We start from the raw sequence: 22,474 nt of genomic DNA on the forward strand, positions 1-22,474 counted from the left end.
AGGCTATGCCATGTGCCTGTGCCTATACATAAAACCAAATATGAAATTTGGTGATGTAATTTGTTAACTCGGTAATGTAATCAATTATATGGTTTGTGAGGCTATGTGTGAGAACGTATGTGGGGGAAAAAGCTACATCACAACAAAAACATTCAGCTAAATCCTGAAAGGCTGCGTAAAAAACAGATCAAATTAGTAAATAAGGCCCAGTTAAACTGTTCAAGGGATCTGGGATCATCTGAGGATGGCCAGAAAATATAACTGACAGGACCCACTTGGGAGTGGAATTGACATCGGTTACTAGGGAAATTAGTGCTGTTCCTTTAATGTTTGCATCAGCTTTTTATTTAAAACTAGGACTGATATTACATTTTATTGATATCACAACAAGTTTAAAGTGTGTTTTAGGGCCCCTGAGAATAAGCAAGAATACAGTAATTCTTTTAAAGAATAATTTAGTTCCTGTGGCAGAAAACGACAGGATATTCCTGTTACTTTAGAGCTCACCAAATGATCACAGTAAGCAAAAGGGGCTAAAGTACATGTTGGATTTATCGTGATAACAGAGAGACAAGCAATATATTCAGCGAGACCTAGGTCTGTCAGGCACTGCTGCACAGAACCCTCTTGTCCTAACAAATGGGTCCTCTTAATTAACGTTTTTGTCAATGCTTCGCTTTACCCACCAGAGGATAGATACAGCAGAACTTTATGTGCTGATATACATTTTCACTTTAGTTATCATCGTACATGTCAAAATTAGCACCAGATTATACTTAAACAGGGATTAGGTAAACAATTTAGGAACGGTTATTTGGACAAGGAAAAGACAAGAACCAGTATAGGGAATCACAAAACAAATGACGGCAACAACCGGGTAAATTGTACATGTCACTTACTTGTGACTATTTTCTTGCTTACTTTAAGAAGCAGAGCTTATTTCAACTCGGCTAGAGAAAAACTTGTACAGCAACAAGTAATTCGCTGCACAAAGTAACCCACTCAGCAACTTATTCTAAAACACCTCTGTGCAGGTAAATAGTCTACTTACATAACTGGCATACAACAAAAACACTGGTGTTCTATACAGTACTCTAAGAAATAAGAGGAAGTTGAAAAAAGTAACTGCACAACTTTCAGCCTTGTTGCTATAGCACCGAAGAGGCAAACAAAATCAATTACATTGGAAAATGCTCGTTAATATATCGTAGTACCTGGTGTGAGTGTTGGAAAGTTTCCAAAGCCAGAGACATTATAGAGATTCAGTGGCTGAGAAGTGAAGTTAAACGGACAAAACAAAGTAGGTGAGGACGGTGGTGGTGCATTGCTGGCACAATCGTTTCCTTGGATTTTTTCCAGATGCTGGTGTTCTTGTTGTTGTCGCATTAGATCATTTAACATCTGTTTCAACCTAAAAAACAACTTTGCGTGAACAGCTATTTCTTGTTGGTATGTAATTGCTAACTAGATTTTACACTGAAGCAGACAATTTATAATAAAATTATTCATTTATTTAACTCTTCAAACAATAGTTTCTTCAAAACTAAAACACTGACAAAACTATTAAGTCTAGCTTGTTTAGGTTTCACCTGCACAGAGCTTGAGAAATCCCTTGTTTTTAATATAAACTTAGAAGGGGCTTCTCATTGGTTCCTGTGTGTGCCACTTACCTTTCCTCCAATTCTATTGGATGTAGCATATTATCCTACATTTGCCAAAGCTTGTTCCTAGTCTGCTTCTCTTATCAGTTTCCTGCCGCTCAAATACTATTAACATCCGCTTGGAACTATATTTTCGTAAAGTTTTGCTGTTTACTCTTGCAACATATTTGACAATTTATCACCTGGCGAGATTAAGTGATTTACATAGAATCACAGGATGTTGCCCTTGCCACGGAGACTCGAACGGGAATCCCCAGCTCATGAGTCAGCAGCTCTGGCCACTGCACCACAAAGTCTCCTCTCCCGTGTTTTGGTCAGGGAGCTCTTTCCTTCTCCCGGACGATGATTGATGAAAACAGCTTTTCATTCATTACCTTGGCGAAACCGATGAATTTCCAATGCTTGTTTTATCTGGAAGTGCTTCTTTATTGATTGTTGAATTTGTGTGTGTGATTGCGAGGATGGAAGAATGCAAACAAGATGAGGATTGAATCCATTGATGGATTAAAGGGTGTGTGATTAGGCACATGGATGCACGAGCCAATGGCTGAATGTCAGAGCAGCAAGGGTGGGAGGCAGAGAGCATTCTACTGTCTTCACCAAGACCAGGGTCATCTCCAGCATCGTAGATCCATCCATCCACTCACCCATTATCAGATCCATTGATCCATGTATACATACCTTCTCCTATTCCGCCCTCGTCATGTACTCACTCACCTATTCACACACACATGCATTCACACATTCATGCACTTAAATCGTAAATCATACGTTCTTATATAGCGCCTTTCACCGTTAGGTCTCAAGGCGCTTGCTTTGGGAACCCGTCCTGGCTTTTCCCTGCAGGATAACCCTTACTGGGCATCCCCAAGGTGAAAGCCAGGCATCCCATCGCGGTGGGGCCGTAGTGGAGATTAAGCAAGCTATTGCCCAGAGTTGCAGAGTGTGAACCCACGATTCGAGTAGGCACCGAGGCGAGAATTATCGAGTCCGTGGACATTTTGAGCTCAAGACCCTGCCGCGTCGGGGATTGAACCCTGGTTCCGGGTTTGACCTCTGCATCCGGGTCTGCCTCCTCTAACCGGTGAGCCACACTTCTCCACTTAGTCACCAATTCATCCATCTCTTCATTCCTAATTTATTTATTTGCGCAACCACGGACCCATTCTCACATACACATCTCCTCCATGGAATGGCACCAGTGATTCATTGTATCAGCTTTTATAATTTTAATGGTAAAGAATTTCTCATTTGGTGTGCTCTATTTACCATATAAAAGTAAATGATGCCAATAGCCCAAGTGTTACCTGCATGACCTTAGGAGAACAAGATAATCACTTTTCCAAATGGCGACAGAGTTGTAATGGGACACAATAAGCATTTGCCAGTAAGACACTCAAATTTACTTTTGTATAGAAGGATGTTGATATATCACCGTTCAATCATTTAAGACTACTCTACTGTGAATGGGGCAGTAGCCACACTTCTTATACGGAAACACTACACATTTTCATTCAACCATGACAGCACTTCCCAGAAGAGATGCTTTAACTTTAAATGGAAAGTAACTAAATTTCAACAAAGTTTTTTTGTGAGAATTACTTCATTTATTAGCAGGGTAATACTACTTTGAAAGTTTAGTACCACTTGTTTGTGTGGCCATATAAAACCTACATTAGGATAGCACCAAAATGTTTAAGTGAGTCGATACTGACACTAGCAAGCAATGACAATTGTAAATTGAAAATACAGGCCTATATCAGAAGAGATTAGTTACATTTAAAAAAAAACAGGGTCCACTCTTCACATTGGCTTGGTTACATATAATTTCTTAGTAACAGGACTAAGTATTTTTCGAATGGAACATTGAGCACTTCGTTACATATAATTTCTTAGTAACAGGACTAAGTATTTTTCGAATGGAACATTGAGCACTTCTTATGAAGGATACTTTCATCAAACAGAAGGAAACGTTACTTGCCTGTAACCCGACTTATTTTCTAGGGTAATCCTCATCATAATCAAAAGGTCTGAATAGGCCCACCCACGGGGGAAAAAACATTGAAATTTAACAGTTCACTACGGATCATATACGTTGCGCGATTACGTTGTTTGATATACATGCTGTTGGAGAGGGGGGGATGGCAATGATCCTCCTCGACGCGGAGAAAGCATTCAACCGTGTTAGGTGGGAGTTTCTATGGGGAGTGCTAGAGGAAAGGGGCTTTGGACCAAGATTCCGGATGGCTATTCGAGCAATGTATTCGGGGCCGGTTGCCAAGATCCAAATGATGGGTGAAAGCTCTGAGAAGATCTATATAACACGAGGGACAAGACAGGGGTATCCGTGTTCACCCATCTTGTTTACGCTGTATATAGACCCCTTAATACGACAGATAATGGATAACCCTGTTATTAAACCAGTAGTTACTAAGGGCTTCGAAACGAAAATTCTGGCATATGCCGATGACCTGGCGGTCATCTCTGTAGAACCTCATGTGCTCTGCGGGAAGTGGTTAACATTACCAAGTCATTAAGGAGACATTCAGGATATCGTTTAAATGAGGGGAAGACCCAAGTGCTTTGCTCCAAGACTATAGATAAAACAGATTCTAGATTTGTGGACTTGGTGGTATATCTAGGGGTAACGATTAACGCTCAGCCAGGCTACATCATTAGAGATAACTTTGTCCCCTTAATGAAATCAATGGAGGCAGATCTAAAGAGGATGGACACACTACATTTTTCAATAGTAGGGCGCGCTAACATTATCAAAATGACTATGCTCCCAAAGATTTTATACAAATTTCGGGCTATCCCATTTCAGATAGAGGAAAAATTCATAAAAGCAATTGAAGCTATATTCATGAATTTTCTGTGGCAATATGGAAAGGTCAGAAGATCTTTAAAATTCATGTCCCTGCCACAGGAAAGAGCAGGCTTGTGGATGCCCAATCTTAGATACTATCACTGGTCCTGTATGCTGTCGCAAATGTCAATTTTATTTGATCCTTTGGTAAAGGGTTTAAACACCCCCAATGGCCAGGGTGATCTGCGTTCAATGTTTGAATTGATGTTAGGCAGGGAGGCCACTGGTGTTTTATTGAGGACGGAGAGATGGTACTATAAAAAAACAAGATACAAGATAATGGAAAGTACATGGGGGGTCTGGGTGGCAGTGCAGAAATACCTGGGGATCCCCAAATTTAATCCCCATACTCCCCTCTGGAACTCGGGGTTATTCCCTAATCTGTGTGGCGATGGTAGGTGGAAACACTGGAAGCAACAGGGTATTTTGACACTGGGGGATATCATGGTCAGGGAAGAGATTATACCCTTAGAAGATCTTAAACAGAGGCACTCCCTCCATGGCAATCAGGATTTTAAGTATGCCCAAGGTGTGCATACAATTAAATCAAAAAGGCCCCGTGTCACTCTAGGCAAAAGGTGTAGTATCTTGGATTATTTGAGAGGAAGTGGGCACAGAATCAAAGGAATCTATAGAACATTCATAGAGGAAATACAGGATGATATGGAAAAAAACGAGGCCGCATGGGCCTCTAAACTGGAAGATCCTGATGATGACCTAGATAAAGCATTATCGATTGATAAAAGATTCTTACGCTCCTCTAATTTGAAAACACAACATTTTAAAACGCTTTTTAATTTATATTTTACCCCCTCAAAGCTATTCGATTGGGGCAAAAGGGAGGATAACAGATGTCCTGGATGTTCAAAGGGCCCAGCCGATCTTGTACATATGTTTTTTCAGTGTGAGAAACTCAAAATGATTCAAAAAGAGATCGAGGCATTCTGGGAGGGGCTGCTAGATGTCAAAATTAATCTATCCCCTACACTGATGATCTTAGGATGAGATAGTAAACTTGCTCTTAATGATGAAACTGAAGCTTTGATATTTATCTCAGTGGCAGTGCTCTGTATTCTCATATCAGCTGCCTGGAAAGACACAGGGGCTCCTACATTCCAAATGTGGTTGACCAGAATTTTAGGAATGCACAACGTAGAGGCGGCCCTGTATGAGCTCAAGGGGACAAGAACACGAACTTTGGGGTGAAAAGTTTGGGCCCCAGTGGCTGCCTGGAGGCCCATCAGGATGTAGGTGGTAGGAAGGAGGGACCCAAGGGGTGTTAGATTGTATTATAATGCATTTATACCCATCCCTTAAAAATTAACCTCAAGATCTTTTATGAAGGTTTTTCCGTTTTAAGGTCCCATTTTAACTAAGTGGTTTTTGATGCTTTCTCTATTTTTGTATACTGCTGGATGAAATGTATTTATTATTCTCTGTATAATGAAGTTAATGTCTTTTGCACAGTGTCTCAAATTTTCAATAAAAAAAAGAAAAAAAAGTTTAGTACCCCTTGTTTGTGTGGCCATATAAAACCTACAGCAGGATAGCACCAAAATGTTTAAGTGAGTCGATACTGACACTAGCAAGCAATGACAATTGTAAATTGAAAATACAGGCCTATATCAGAAGAGATTCTTTACATTTAAAAGAAAAGCAGGGTCCACTCTTCACATTGGCTTGATTACATATCATTTCTTAGTAACAGGACCAAGTATTTTTCGAATGGAACATTGAGCACTTCTTATGAAGGATACTTTCATCAAACAGAAGGAAACGTTACTTGCATGTAACCCGACTTATTTTCTAGGGTAATCCTCATCATAATCATAAGGTCTGAATAGGCCCACCCACGGGGGAAAAAACATTGAAATGTAACAGTTCTAGTTAACTGAAGTAACAATAGCTTGAGCCCTCGCCACGCACTGGGACGTCATCAATGATCTTATCAATTGAATGACTGGATATGTCATAAGTGATGTACTATGTACGGCCATAAGCAGTGCACAGCGAGGGCCGAGTTATAGTTACACGCCTACACCGCCCTTTCTGCTGATCAGGGAGCTTTGCTGCACATTCCCTGCAACGTACCGTCTGCTGCTATCACCCTCGCCGCCGCTTCTGAACCTCGCGGTACCCGCTGCACGGGTCCCGCGTCGCCCGTTTTGCTGGGCGCAGTGTTGAGGAAGAGGAGCTTTGCCTGGGACCTTGGCCACACCGCTGGGCAGGAGGAGAATATCCAAGCAGGGCTGCGAGCGCCAGGTGAGGGACAGGGACTCCATTTCCCAGGAGTCCCTGGGCTGACATCACCTGCACCTGGACGCTCTCCCTGGTTGCCCCGCCCCCGACCACCGAGCTAAAGGTGCTGCCTGTCTTGGACAATCTGGGAGACGCCTACACCGCCCTTTCTGCTGATCAGGGAGCTTTGCTGCACATTCCCTGCAACGTACCGTCTGCTGCTATCACCCTCGCCGCCGCTTCTGAACCTCGCGGTACCCGCTGCGCGGGTCCCGCATCGCCCGTTTTGCTGGGCGCAGTGTTGAGGAAGAGGAGCCTTGCCTGGGACCTTGGCCACACCGCTGGGCAGGAGGAGAATATCCAAGCAGGGCTGCGAGCGCCAGGTGAGGGACAGGGACTCCATTTCCCAGGAGTCCCTGGGCTGACATCACCTGCACCTGGACGCTCTCCCTGGTTGCCCCGCCCCCAACCACCTCATCCCCTTATCAGGGATAGTTGATCCCCGCTGCGCGGGAGTGCGCCGGGAGAAGCCCGGGACAAGGGCGGGACCGTCTGTGGCCGTCAGGGGCCGAAGGAGGCCGGGCTGGGCCACCCCACTGACATTCCCACTGTGGATCAGCTAAGGTATTGTGCCATATGAGGAAACCTTCGTGGTCTATTGACTGTTATCTGTTACTGAACTGTGCTCGATCGGTCCTACCATCTACTCGTATCCTCCATCCTTCTTCCGGTTACCAGACGGGGGTCAGTCTGAAGAGGGTCTCTTCGAGCCCTCACTGAATCGCCCAGGAACACGGTTTAGTAGGAGGGGTTATTGTTACAGAATAGGACTAGATCTTGCCCATATGAACTCAACTAGGACCTTGCTGATTAATTCTGTTTTATAGGAGAACCACTTGAGGTTAATACGGACCCAATATAGGCAGTTTTGAGAGGCTATTTTTATCTGGACCTCAGCACTTATTTGTAATTGTATTGGGTCCCCGAATTGATTGGAGTAAGAAACTGTTTATTGCTGTATGGTATTGTTCTTCTCCGGTTTTGCTAGTACTGTGGCCTGTCCTCATTATTTTATCCATCTGAGCACCGCCCTTGACCCCTGATAGCATCTTTATTTTACTGTAAATATGCCTAGAAAACTGGCCCCTGTAACCTCAGAACCACTTAATACCTTAGACTCCTTTCTAGTCCAAGTGGTTAAAAAAATAAATAATGAAAGAAGGGAATCCCTAGGTTTGAGCCAATCACCAATCTTGCTCCCACCGAGCCCTGACCCTAATGCACAGATGTCTGGCACATCACCACTTGATCCCACAACTTACATATCCGACACTAATTCTCAAGACATTGGCAACGATGATGAAAACTCTGACCTTCTAGTTGACTTGTCAACAAATGCTGTGCCTGACTCCGAGCAACAGGAAAATATCGCAGTTGAAGTTCCCTCACCCTCGTTGCCTGTTACACGTCCTGTGAGAACTTGTAGAAAATCACAAGCTAAACGCGGGGGGAAACAGTCAGGAAGGAAAAAGCTTACCTCACCACCTAGACACAAAGGGAAAAATGTGGAGCACGAAGATACTGACGAGCTTAGACAAATCATTGACGATGACCTATTTAATAGGATCTCGGATATGATAGATATTAAAATTAAGACCATCATCAAGCCACTTATTGGAAAGATAGATAAATTAACAGCAGAAGTAAAAAAGATGGGTGGGTTGCAAAGTAAGCTGGTTAATGATTTGGAGAATCTAGCCACCCATGTTATCAAACCAGTAGTCATAGTGGAGGAGGACACGGGCGCTGACACAGGCCCCTTGGAAGGCCAATTACAGCCCACCCTGGTAGGGCAGTTACCACCATCTGCGCCCAGCCAGGATGTAACAAGAGAGTCCCCCGTTTTACCACCAGTTGAGCCAGCACCATTGAATTTAGGGGATGGTTCTTCACAATTTATCATGGAAGCCTCACCATTAGTTCTGGTATTGGCGAACGTCCCTGTTCTAACTCGCGGACAAAAAGAATCCACTCAAGGACTAAAAGATAAAGCTTTAAAGGAACTCCAGGAAATAAGCGCTGGTTTGATTCAGCATGCTCAAAAGCACATAGATCATTGCTGGCAGCCCTAAAAAAACACTCCTAGGGTAAAAGATGAGATTACTAGACTCAGGAAGATCTACAAGTTAGCCGTAAAAAAACGAAAGGACATCATCAAACAAGAAGCATGGGATAGTCTCCTTTCGGTGGCAGTCCTGAAGGATAGTAAAAAATTTTGGGAGATTATCAAACAGCCCTTTTTTTTCAGATAACAATAACGAGTCTATGGACTGCGTTATCTCTGATGAAAAATGGCTGTCTCATTTTAAAAATGTCTACGGGGATACTGTCGATGCGACTAAAGATGTTTCGTTGACAATCCCAGCCACCCGCCCCATCCTCTTTAACCGACATGAGGTGGAAAAAGCTATTTGGCCACTACAAAGCATAAGGCACCTGGCCCTGACGGTGTTCCCGCCGACTTCTTCAAGTATTCACCAAAATTGTGGGCTGAGGTTTTGACAAACGTGTTCAATGCGGTCAATGGTAACTCTGCACCTCATTCTTGGGACACCTCTACTATTGTCCCTATTTTTAAAAAAGGCCAGCGGGATGATCCAGGTTGTTATAGGCCTATATCCCTTCTGGATTCATCCGTAAAAATTCTAGGTAGAGTTCTCTTATCCAGGCTGAGGGAGAATGTTGAGAGCTGTGGCGGGTTGTCCGAAATCCAATACGGCTTTAGGGAAAGAAAAGGGACTATCAAACAGTGCGCCAACTTACATTTGCTCATCTCCAAATACACTGTGGCCAAGGAGGGGTCCTTGTATCTTGCATTCATGGACCTCTCCTCGGCTTTTGACCTGGTCAATAGGACAAAGTTGTGGTCCATCTTGTTGGAGATGGGTATTGATGAGGCATTGGTCACCTTTATAGCCACCCTGCACCAAGAACTCTTTTCAAGTGTACGCGTAACGAACGAGGGTAGGCGTACCCCGCTCTTTAGATCATTAAGGGGGGTGCGGCAGGGCTGCATTTTAGCTCCCATGCTCTTCACCATCTATATCAATGGCCTGGGCCCACATCTAGGTGGGCAGGAAGCAGACGTCCCGCGTGCAGGAGCGATTAAGATACCGGCGCTCCTGTATGCGGATGACGCCGTGCTGATCGCTCGCACGGGTGTTGGCCTCCAGCGCCTCTTGAATGCCTTTGGTTCGTTTATGGAGCAACTGGATCTTAAGATAAACGTAACCAAGTCACACACAATGGTGGTAGGTCAAGAGTGTCGCAAAAAGAGAAATAAAACATTCACATGCAGGTGGGACACTGTTTCTAGGGTATCCACATTTCCCTACTTAGGCGTATTGTTCGATCAGAAAGGGTCCTGGGTTCCGCAGGTAAGAGCCAAGAGGTTGGCTGTTATTAGATCATCATCAGCACTCCTGGGCTTTGCTGGTAGGCTAGGGGCTAGGCCTATGGAAGCCATACTAAAAATCTATAATAGTAAATCTGTGGCTATTGCACTATATGGTTCCGCATTGTGGGGATATGTAAATGTGGAAGCTATTCAGAGAGCGGAGAATAGATTTATCAGAACCCTACTTTCTGTACCCCAGTCGACCCCAACCTATTCAATTCATAAAGAAGTGGGCCTACAGTTTCTTTCTGATAAGCTGAGTATGGCCCCCTTGATTTTTTGGCTAAAAATGTGGATGAATGAAGATCTCCCATTAAATCATAAGATTATGTCTGACGTCTTGTCCCTGGATAAATCCAATAAGATTCCTTGGCTGGCTTATTTGGCCAGGGCTTTTTCAGACCTAGGCCGCCCGGAGCTTTTTACCTCCCCTGAGAATATTAGGATTCAAGACATTGATTTTGTGAAAAAATCCTTCATGGGGAGGAAGGAAGCATGCCGCGAAGAACGCGAATTGGTAAAACCGGCAGTGAGGGATCATTGCTTACTGGTTAACTCGTTATCACTTGCACCCTACCTTGGTTTTGTCACAATCCCCTTCCATAGGTTCCTCTTAACCAAATTCAGATTTAATTTGTTACATTTTTATTTAGGCTCTTTTAATAATTGGCAGAAGCCAGAACAAGCCCGCCCTGTAGCTGCGACCAGTTTTCAGTGCAAGATACAATGCATTTTGTCATGTTTTGTGGGTTGTACTCAGAGCCAAGGAAAAAATATGTGTTGCCTATCCTTAAAGAGGCCGGCTTCATTCAAGTAAGACCGGCTCTGCTGTTTTTACAATTACTGCCCAATCCCCACATCACTTTTTGCATTGCTAATTTTCTGGTAGCCGCTGCAAGGGTGAAAGCTGTCTGTCAAGATTAGTCTTAGAGTAAATGTTTTTTATCATCTATGTCTATGTTCAAACGCAACACTTTTTAATTGTTTGTTATATTTTTTAAACTTGTTGTCTACATTTAATGTTTTCTGTGTAAATAGGAAATTTTTTGTATGAAATGTATTTGATCTTTTTCTCCCTTTGTATGGCTTTTAAATAAGCCGAATAAAGATATTCTGACTAGTTACTTTAGCTAAGTAGAACTGGTGAATTTCAGTGTGTTTTAGTTTAGAATGTTACGATAAAACTGAAAGCTGAATTTGAAACTACAACTCACAGACAATTTCACATTAAACCGGGCTTTAATCTACCGACCCCATGGCCTCAAACCAACTTCACCAGCAACATCTCAGACTTAGTCACTTCTCGAGCAATCAACTCCAGCACCTAAATCTTTCAAGTAGACCACAAATTTCACCTAGAATACCTGGCCGACCCCAACTTGGTTGCACTCACTGATAGCCTTGGAAAGCTCAGACTCTGCCAACAAATCAGCCCCCACCCGCGAATCCAGATACACAATATCACAATCAAAACACCCACTTACACCACCCGGACAGGCCATGCCATTGTCAGCTTCTCAATCAACACACCCAACTGCAAAAGTACCACAGCGACTCGCACTGACTGCTGACACTGGAATAATGTATCTGAGGTGGACTGGGCCTCTCCCCGCCACAAAACACAAAAAAGCACACAGGCCACCACAGATCAGGTAAAATCAATAACTTCAACAAAGGGATCACCACCTACACTGATAACTGGGCCCCCTAGAAAAGATGTCAAACAGCAAGAACACAAAAGGGAGAATCCCTGTGGGACGCCGCAGATCTCGGTGGATTTCGAGTGGAAGGGTGGGAGGCGGACGCTCTGGGTTCTGCCGGAGAGGAAGGATGTCGTCCAGGCCAGGGCCTTCTCTTGAATTCCGGCGTCATAGAGGCGTGCTGATAGGGTGCGGTGGCAGACTGTGTCAAAGGCTGCTGATAGGTCCAGGAGGATGTTTCTCCTTTGTTCATCAGGATCCTGATGTCGTCAGTGGCGGCGAGGAGGGCGGTCTCGGTGCTGTGGTTGCTGTGAAAACCGGATTGGGAAGGGTCCAGGATGTTGTTGTCTTCGAGGTAGCGGGTTAGCTGTTTGTTGACTATCTTCTCTTTCACTTTTGCCGAGAACGGGAGCAGGGAGATGGGCCGGAAGTTTTTGAGGTCGTTGGGGTCCGCCTTGGGTTTCTTCAGAAGGGCGTTGATCTCGGCGTGCTTTCAGCTTTCCGGGAAGGTTGCTGTCTCGAAGGAGCTGTTGATTGTTTTTCGGACGTGGGGGGCGATGGTTGTGCTGGCTTTGTTGAAGACGTGGTGAGGGCAGGGGTCAGATGGGGATCCGGAGTGGATGGAGTTCATGGTTTTGATGGTGTCTTCGTCACTGACGTTGGACCAGGCGGTCAGGCGGCTGGTGCGGGTGGTGTTCGCAGGGGTGGTGGACACTGTGGTGGTTGCGGGGGTGTCAGAGTTGAAGCTGTTGTGGATGTCGGTGATCTTGCGGTGAAAGAAGGTGGCCAGGTAGTCGCACAGGTCTTGTGATGGTGGGATGTCGTTTGTGTTGGAGCTGGGGTTGGAGAGTTCTTTCACGATGCTGAAGAGCTCTTTGGTGTTGTGTGCGCTTTTGTCTAAGAGGTCCTCTTGGCGGTCCTGATGAGTTGGTGGTGTCTGGGGGTGGCGCTCTTGTGGGCTGTGTGGCTGTCAGGCGTTCAGTCGTGGAGCCATTTCTTCTCCAGCTTCCGACAGGTGTGCTTGGATGTCCAGAGGTCTTCGGTGAACCAGGCGGCTTTCTTGATGGTGTGGTTGGTTGTGGAGGTCTTGAGAGGGGCGAGGGTGTTGGCGCAGTCATTGATCCACTGTTTGAGGTTGGTCGCAGCGGTGTCTGGGTCGGTGGGGTCGGCGGGTGGTCTCAGGGCGGGGGTGGTAGTCAGTTTGTCCTTGGTGACCTTGCCTCAGCAGCAGCGTGGCAGCTGTTGGGTGCGGTGGTGTGTTTCCTGAAGGTGAAGTGGACGCAGCTGTGGTCGGTCCAGTGGGGTTCGCTGGTGTGGTTGAAGGAGACATGGGGGCTGGTGGAGAAGATGGAGTCCAGCGTGTGTCCAGCAGCATGGGTGGGCGTCGTCACGAGCTGTTTGAGTCCGAGGTTGGCGAGGTTGTCGATCAGGGGGCTGGAGTTGGCGTTGTCGTTGTTCTCGAGGTGGAAGTTCAGGTCCCCTAAGAGGATGTAGTTCGTGGAGGCGAGGGCGTGGGTGCTGACGAGGTCGGCGATGGGGTCGCTAAACTGTGGTCGTGGTCCAGGAGGTCTGTAGACTAGGGTTCCGCTGGGGGTGGTGTTGGGGTCGGTGTGGATCTGGAAGTGCATGTGCTCGGCGGAGGTGAGGGTGTTGGTCTAGATTCGGATGGTGTCTTTGTGGATGATGGCGATTCCCCCTCTCACTCCGTTCGTGCGGTCTCTGCGGGAGATCTTGTAGCCCTGTGGGATGGCTAAGGCGATATCTGGTGCTGAGGTGGCGTTCAACCAGGTCTCTGTCAGGAAGGCGACGTCGGGGTGGTAGAGTCATGGAGGTCCCAGAGTTCGATGGCGTGCTTGCGAGCAGAGCGAGTGTTGAGGAGGATGCAGTGGAGGTGGTTGGGTTCTCTGGTTGGTGGTTTGGTGGGCTGGATGCTGGTGAATCTGCAGTTTCGGCAGGCAAAGGGCCCTTGGGTGCGCTTCGGGGGGACCCGGTAGCAGGGGTGGTCTTTGTTGGTGTTGTGTGTGGAGGGTGCTGGAGTCGTAGTGCAGTCTGGCGTTGCGGGGGTTGCGGGGTCCAGGGGTTATGGTGTTGGACGTGGTCGGGCACAGACGGGCTTGCCTTTGGCGCGCCAGGAGCGCGGCCGCTTCGCAGCCTCCATAAGAAGCGAAGTGGGAGGGAGGGGCAGCTGGGTGGCGGGGCGGCCAATGGGCGAGGGCAGGGGTTACAGAAAGAAAGAAGGGGACGGGCCGCAGAGGAACACAGAGGGCAGGGTCAAAAAGGAGCGCCTCAAAAAATATAGTGAATACAGTAGACAATAACAAATAACAAATACAGTAAACGATAACAGCTACAGGGGCAAAACACAGCAAAGAAGGTGGGCGGTACCAGGGGCACATCATCGGCGAAACCTCCGGCAGCACTCGGGCCCTCAGGCGAGTCGTGCGGCGTGGGGAGTGACCTGGTGTCAGCACACACTCACCTTCGCCGCGCGGCCTCAATAAGAGGCCAAGTGGGAGAGAGGGGCAGCTGGGAGGCAGGAGCTGGGTGGCCAATGGGCGAGGGCAGGGGTTACAGAAAGGAAGAAGGGGGCGGGCCGCGGGGGCGCAGCGGTGGGGAGCGGGGGGGTACAGAGGACAGGGGCGAAAAGGAGCGCCTCAAAAAATACAGTGAATACAGTAGACAATAACAAAGAACAAATACAGTAAACGATAACAGCTACAGGGGCAAGACACAGCAAAGAAGGTGGGCAGTACCAGAGGCACACCAGCGGCAAACCCTCGGCAGCACTCGGGCCCTCAGGCAAGTCGTGCGGCGTGGGGAGTGACCTGGGGTCAGGACACTAACTACAGAGCTGTTATTGCACCCTATGAAGGCTGGGACTAGCACCATTTACGAAAGATATAGGTTTACATGTATCTAAGGTCACTGCACTTAAAACCTGTAATTCACCCCTAGAGCAGAACATTCAATCCTGATGGCAGGGTGCTCGGTTCTAAGTGTGAGGTGTCACTGCATGAGCAGGACACCCCTACAACCTTCGGAGTCCATTCTCCCGGGTTGTAAGGGCATAAGCCATTAAGATACATAGAGTGGCCATGCGTCATTACGCGATCACAGGTCTAAACTGGCTTTAACAAACCCTATCATGTTTGGAAACATGTTGGAAACAAAACCCCGTGGTTTATTCTTGGTCATTCAGTAAGTCAAATATATTGACTATGTGTTAGAGCAGTGTGGTGTATGGAGGAGGGGGGGGGACGAAATGCTAAATAGAATGCATTATGCAATGTACATCTAACATTAGTATCAATGGGTGTCACAATTAAGTACAAGAAACAAATGTTTCGCCTTAAAGATCCTATGGTTATTGAAATCGTTTTTTATAATTAAATGTATTGTTTTAAACCCATGTTTTTAATTTAGAGTGTAACCCTAATAGGGAGGTACCTAAATAAATGTTGATAATTTTTTTTAAATTTTAGTTCATTTGTTTCTTGTACTTAATTGTGACACCCATTGGTACTAATGTTAGATGTACATTGCATAATGCATTCTATTTAGCATTTCGTCCCCCCCCTCCTCCATACACCACACTGCTCTAACACATAGTCAATATATTTGACTTACTGAATGACCAAGAATAAACCACAGGGTTTCATTATTTTTTCACTGTACCTGCTCCCCTCCCTGTGTATAGAACCAGAGGAACCTTCCAATTATATTTTTGGAAACAAAACCCCCACACCGTAAATGGTGTGAAAGCTATATTTTCATGCACTGTGAAGCTCCTCCGGGAGGCCCTCAGTGCTCCCGGTAACAGTCTTCTAGACCCAGATAGCACACCATGAATGCTGCCGACCAGAGACATGATTCTGCCCTCCTGCTGCTGAGCCAAGCTCGAGCAGGGGACAGCAGAACGGATAGTTACTTACCTGTCGGTGTAGTTTTGCAGCTTGAAGATCTTTCTGGATTCACTATGCTGTGCATATTCCGCCATCTAGTGGTTGGAGTTCGGAAAGTGCTTTGTATTTTATTTTATTTTTTTGCTGTGGGAGGTTGCGAAACCTGATCCTCCTGGTGAGGCTACAACCCCCATCGTGTGTGTGCAGGCTCTCAGATTATTTTTTCCTCTTTTGCCTTGCGATTTTTTCTCATTGCTTAATAAGTCTACTATATATATTTCCTAAGGGGCTGAGAGTGCAGGGACACTTGTAGATTTTTAAAAAGGTAACTTCTATATAAATATTATATACATATTGACATGTACACACCAGTTTTTTTTTTTTGCCAGTATGTGTCTACATATATATGCAAACATCTATATCTATATATATCCTACTATTACCACCTGCTTCTCCAGCCTCATCTTTCTTGCGGAGGTGGGTGGGTTCGCTAGTGAATCCAGATAAGATCTTCAAGCTGCAAAACTACACCGACAGGTAAGTAACTATTCGTTTTGCAGCGTGAATCTTTCTGGATTCACTATGCTGAGCATAGACTTCGTAGCGGTTTAGTTACGTTTGCGGCGGCTGGGTGGGAGAGGAGCGTTCGTTGTTGAATATATGTTGAAGCACATTCTGTCCAACTTGTGCTTCCTTGTTCATTTGTGTATCCACACAGTAGTGCTTCTTGAACGTGTGCACCGAAGCCCATGTTGCCGCCAGGCATATGTCTTGAAAGGGTGTGTTAGCCAGGAAGGCTATTGTTGCACCCTTCTTCCTGGTAGAGTGGGCCTGTGCCCCTCTAGCTAGTTATTGGCCTACCTGTTTACCTAGTAGGTATCCATACGGCTTTCCTTTGAGGAAAGTACCCATATACGTACTACTTTGCCTATTAATTTGTATTTGTTTAAAAAATGTTAGATGTGACCAGAAACAACCCCATTGGATATTTTATTCAAATGGTTAAACGTTCTAGGCCCATTCATCCCTGTGTAGGCTAACACCTGATTTCCTTGTTATATTCTGTGCGTGCTAATTTTAATATGGTCCTTACCAACCACTAGCTCCCCCTTTTTTTTTGATGCAATAGGCCGGTTTTTACTACCATAATTAGATACGGCTTAATGGTTTTTTGGGGTGCCTGGCTGATTTACGGGAGTACGTATTTGTTGTCTGATGCTCACCTTGGTAGCCCAGACCACTGCAGGGGCATGCTGATGCCCTGGTGAAATTTGTTACCACCTGTCCGTGGTTATGGTATTGTAGAACTTGGGCGCTATTACCTGCATATGTGTCCTGTTAATGTTCTTAGTAGAGAAAGGAGGGTAGAGGAAAGAAAGGCCTTACCCTATTATCTGCCTTGGCTTGTACATATTAGTGTACCTGATGCTATATGAGCCATATATCTAATCTGTATATTTTGATGCAGAAGCCCACATATGTGAGCGCTTATCCTTTCTTTACGAAGAATACTCCACCCATGTGGTCTATCCAAATATTGACTTGTACAGGAGAAGTGTCCTGGACTTAGTTTGGCCACTGGGTTCAAGGAAGGTGACGGCCCTTTGAGTGTATTGCACACTGTGGACCTGCTGGCTAACTGCTTGCGAATGGTCTCCTAATGTTTATTAGGCCTTTGCCTGGTGTCATTTGGTATTAAGCTGCCTTGTGATTGCGTGCAAGGGAGAAACACCGTAACCTTTCACTGTGCCGTGTGCAGACCATGTGTAGTTTCTGTCATGTAGGCAGGAAGCCTGAAGAACTGCACCCTGCTTGTGTTCATTGTGCCCTTATGGAGGGTAATGGTAGTTCTAACGGGAACACGCCCTAGTTAAGTGTGTGTTGCGTTTGCCCTTATACCTTGTGAGGAGTAGGAGGTTCCCTCCGGTGGGCCACATGTGGGGTATGTGTTCCTACATAATCCCAGTCAACCTACTTGCAATATGGTAGGCATATGCAATGTTTGAGGTATTGCTTTGATTGTGTTTGTGTCACTGTGTGTATGTGCAGCACTTGGTGGTAGGGTGTGCTTAGAGATTGTACATAGTGTTTATGTGACACATGCCCGTTTTAGAAACAGGGTTGTGCCATCCAGTAGTGGTGACTAGAGCAGGAAGTAGGTATGTGCTTCCAATGTCTTGTGTGACGGTGTTTTAAAAGACATTGTATGTGCCCCCTATAGAAAAACAGCGTTCCTATTTTTCATCTTTTTCCCCAAAGCGCCATGCAGCACGTGTTTCCGGTAAAAGGGGCGTATATGTATATATTAAAAACACATCATGCACTGGGACAGGAACAGACTAATTTGCATATAGCCAGGTTCTGAAGCTGGGATGGTGCAGTGAGCTAAAAAACGGTGATGGACCAAGCCCTGATCTCTTGACTGGGTAGGAGTATTCTGCATCATTCAGAAACTCTGTCCATCACCTTTTCCAAAATTTATATTAAAAACACATACATTAACTGTTTGCATATGTAATACCGTGTTTTGCTTGACACGTGTGTGTATATATATATAGAGAACTTCACCTGTACCTTAGTACTTAGTGTATCTCCCTCCTAATTGCATGTATATCTATATGTATGCACTCCACACAGTGGAACATGTAGCTGTGTATTAAATGCACGCATTTGCATACACCCATACCTACCAATATAGCATTATGGTCATGTTGTTATAGGAAGAATTTACCTCCTTTTAGCCTCCCCTCTGATCTCCATGGCGGAAAAAATAATCTGAGAGCCTGCACACACACGATGGGGGTTGTAGCCTCACCAGGAGGATCAGGTTTTGTAACCTCCCACAGCAAAAAAATTAAAATAAAATACAAAGCACTTTCCGAAATCCAACCACTAGATGGCGGAATATGCACAGCATAGTGAATTCAGAAAGTTTCACGCTGCAAAACAATTGTTATTCTGTCACAAGGAGGTGTGACTACCTTCCAGAAAGTTACTGTATTGGGGCCGGGTGGGGTGCTAGTCTCTCTGAAGGGTACACTTGGTGCCCTCCTTGCATAGTCCAGTTCAAACCAGCTCAGGGAGCCATTGGCTCCCGCTGTGGCACGAAACTGAGCAAATGACATGGGAGTGTGCTCCTCACCGCATCACTTGCACCATGGGCCTGCATCTTCGGTGAGCTGCTAGAGGTCCTCTCGCGACTCCAGTGCCTCCGACCTGTGGATCATCTTGAGGGTCTTCTTTGCTTTCTGTGGTCTCCCCTGAAAGCTCAGGCCTGCCCTTACTCCAGACACTGCAACTTCTTCAATTCTCACATTGTTTGCAGTTACCAAGGCTTATTGGTGCTCTCGACGGACACCGACCCTTTAACTCTCGACATAGGACGTGGGACCGCTTGTGAACGGCTCCTGGGCTTCCACAGAGTCGCCTGGTTCTCACAGCTGAAGCTCCAAGGTCACGGTCAACTTCCCTGCAACACTCTACTTTGGTGGGCATTCGTCTTTCGTGCCTCCTGGTACCTTCCAAGTGGCCTAGACTCTGTCATCTCTGCTTGCAGGTACTGCTCGACTTAAATCTACCTTTGGGTTCCACCGGACACTTTTACCATCTCCAGCAGCGGCATCTTCCTGAGGTCCTACATGGAGTTCGATGGCGGTTTTCCGACGCCACTTCACACTTGGTGTAGGTATCTAGGGTATCCACAGGTGAGGTGGCTTCCAACCTTTTGTCTTCCACAGGGTTTCTTCAGGGTCCAGTGGGAATGGTCCTTCTTTTAAAATTGCATCCGCTACTTACCCATTGACTTGCATTGTTCCTGCAGTCGTGTTTCCACTCTGCTCACAGTCTCCACTGGGCTCCTGGTTACTTACCTCAGGTGGTTCCTTGGGTGCCCGGTACTTCTGCATCTTCTGGGTATAGTCTTAGTATATGGTTTGGTCTCCCCCTGGCGACCACTGTGTATTTTGTGCTACTTTCCTGTTTCTATTGAAAGGTATTGTGTGCATTGTGTACTTCTCCGGCTAGGAGATATCTGTATGCGATAGTGAGTGTCTTATAATAAATACATATTTTCATAATTACAATGTGTAGTTCTTTTTCACGTAATCAATATTTATAAGAATATGTTCTGGCAAAACAAGCTGCTTTACACTCCTGGACTAAGACTGAAGGCTGCTCTCCACAGCTACCACTTAGAGAGCTTCCTAAGGTTGTATAAGACCACTAAAATCATGTGTCTGGATAGGTGCAGGGGGTCCATTTACATAAGTGTGCACCATATACCTTCGGTAACGCTTTTTCTGATAGATACTATATCTGCCTGTGGATTCCTCATCTTGTGAATATCCCCCTTGTGTCAGCAACATTCGGAAATTCTTTTCGTAGCCTCGCGCCGACGTGGACTTGGACGTCAGAGTCACGGCATCGCTCGCGACTCCGCTGACGTCACTGACGCCTACAATATGCCCACGCCGGCGTGATGACATCAGTTCCGCCCTTTTTTCCATGCCATCGAGGCACACGGACGGACCAATGACAGTAGAAATATACATAGTATACACAATACACAATAGCCAAGGAGAAACACACAGTGTGAAGCAAATGCAAGAAAGCAATGGAAACAACTCCTTAACATTACAATATAAAAACAATACATTACAATAACTCTGGCATAGAAGAGTGGACAACGGGGAGGCGGGTGGGTCAGTGAGGAATCCACAGGCAGATATAGTATCTACCAGAAAAAGTGTTACTGAAGGTAAGTAACTTGTTCTTCTGATAGATACATCTGCCGTGTGGATTCCTCACCTTGTGAATAGAGTCCCACAGCAGTCCCCACTCCCGGAGGAGGGTGTCCACTCTTCTAAACTAGGAAATCCTGAAGCACAGAGCGCGCAAAGTGGCCGTTCCTCCTCACTTCGGTATCTAAGCAGTAATGCTTTGCGAAAGTGTGGAGGGAAGACCAAGTTGCCGCCCTACAAATGTCCTCAACAGGAACACCTCTAGCCAATGCTGAGGTTGACGACTTAGCTCTAGTAGAATGAGCCCTTATACCCTCTGGAGGTTCCTTACCGGCCAAAGAGTAGCAGATCTTTATACACAGAATGATCCATCTTGACAAGGTTCTTTTATGGACCACTCTTCCTCTTTTGCAGCCAGCAAACCCACATAGAGCTGGTCATCCAAACGACAGTCTTTAGTTCTGTCCAGGTAAAAAGACACCGCCCTCTTAGGGTCCAGACGGTGTAACCTCTCCTCCTCCTTGGAAGGATGTGGGGGAGGATAAAAGGTAGGGAGGGTAATGGATTGACCAAGGTGGAAAGGAGTTACCACCTTAGGAAGAAAAGCAGCCCTGGTCCTAAGAACCATTCGATCAGCATGAATGGTCAAGAAAGGGGGCTTGGAACTAAGAGCTTGAAGCTCACTTACCCTCCTTGCTGAGGTTATTGCAACAAGGAAGACTGCCTTAAGAGTTAAAAGCATCATAGGACATTTGTGAAGAGGCTCAAAGGGAGCACCCATCAGAAAGGTCAAGACAAGATTTAAGTCCCACTGAGGCACAATAAAAGGAGTAAAAGGAGTAGGAGGGAACTTATTTGTGCGGCCCTTTAAAACCCTTAAAACCACAGGAGACTTAAAAAGAGATGGCTGGTCAGGCAAGCAGAGAAATGCCGACAGCGCAGAAAGATAGCCCTTAACCGTGGCAACAGCAAGCCCTTGCTGCGCCAGAGAAAGAGCAAACTGGAGAACATCAGACAAATGGGCTCTCAAAGGGTCAATAGAATTCCCATCACACCAAGTGACAAACTTCGACCACCTATATGAATAGATGGACTTAGATGGAGTCACGCCTGGCTGACAAGATGACATCCACTACGTCAGGCGGGAGAGAAAAGGAATTCAGGTTGCCCCGTTCAATCTCCAGGCATGAAGGTGCAATGTCTGGAGGTGGGGGTGTAGAACCTGCCCCCTCCATCTGGGAGAGGAGGTCTGCCCTGAGAGGGAGACGGAGCGGCGGGTGAGAGGAGAGGTGGAGAAGATCTGTATACCACACCCTTCTTGGCCAGTCCGGGGCGACCAATATAACTTGGGCCCGGTCTTGGCGAATCTTCCTCAGAACCAGAGGAATCAAGGGTATGGGAGGAAAACAACTCAACTGAAACGCGTCCCCCAAGGCTCCTTGCATCGGATACTGGAGACTGCAGAAGGACGGGCAGTGAGCATTCTCGCGAGTGGCAAATAGGTCAACCTGAGGAGTCCCCCACGTCCGAAAGACGTGACGCACCAACTCCGGGTGAAGCCTCCACTCGTGGTCGGCAGAGAACTGCTGACTGAGACTGTCTGCACGCACGTTCAGAACTCAGGCCAGATTTGCCATCAGACAAATCTGGTAATTCAGGACCAGAGACGCAGAGCCTCTCTGCAGAGACACCGCGACCCCATTCCTCCCTGCTTGTTGATGTACCACATCGCGGTCGTGTTGTCCGTCAGGACTTGGATTGACCGACCGCGAAGGGAAGGGAGGAAGGCCTTGAGCGCCAGATGTATCGCCTGCAACTCTAAAAGGTTGATGTGAAGCAACCTTTCCTCTGGAGACCAAAGACCCTTGACCTCCAGATCCCCCAGATGAGCACCCCATCCTAGAGTGG

General features: G+C 46.3%; 1 protein-coding gene across 8 annotated transcripts in view; it reads right to left on the minus strand.

Annotated features, from left to right (window-relative positions):
* The window catches only part of PCM1 (pericentriolar material 1), a 1,333,387-nt gene that overhangs the window by 792,436 nt on the left and 518,477 nt on the right, over window positions 1-22,474 (minus strand). For all 8 annotated transcript variants that reach the window (XM_086962572.1, XM_086962571.1, XM_086962570.1 and 5 more), the window contains exon 21: window positions 1,215-1,411. In XM_086962572.1, the coding sequence (XP_086818698.1) occupies window positions 1,215-1,411 (197 nt within the window). The remainder of the gene's footprint in view (window positions 1-1,214; window positions 1,412-22,474) is intronic.

Source organism: Lissotriton vulgaris, chromosome 3_1 (genome assembly GCF_964263255.1).
Source record: "Lissotriton vulgaris chromosome 3_1, aLisVul1.2, whole genome shotgun sequence".
Classification (NCBI taxonomy): domain Eukaryota; kingdom Metazoa; phylum Chordata; class Amphibia; order Caudata; family Salamandridae; genus Lissotriton; species Lissotriton vulgaris.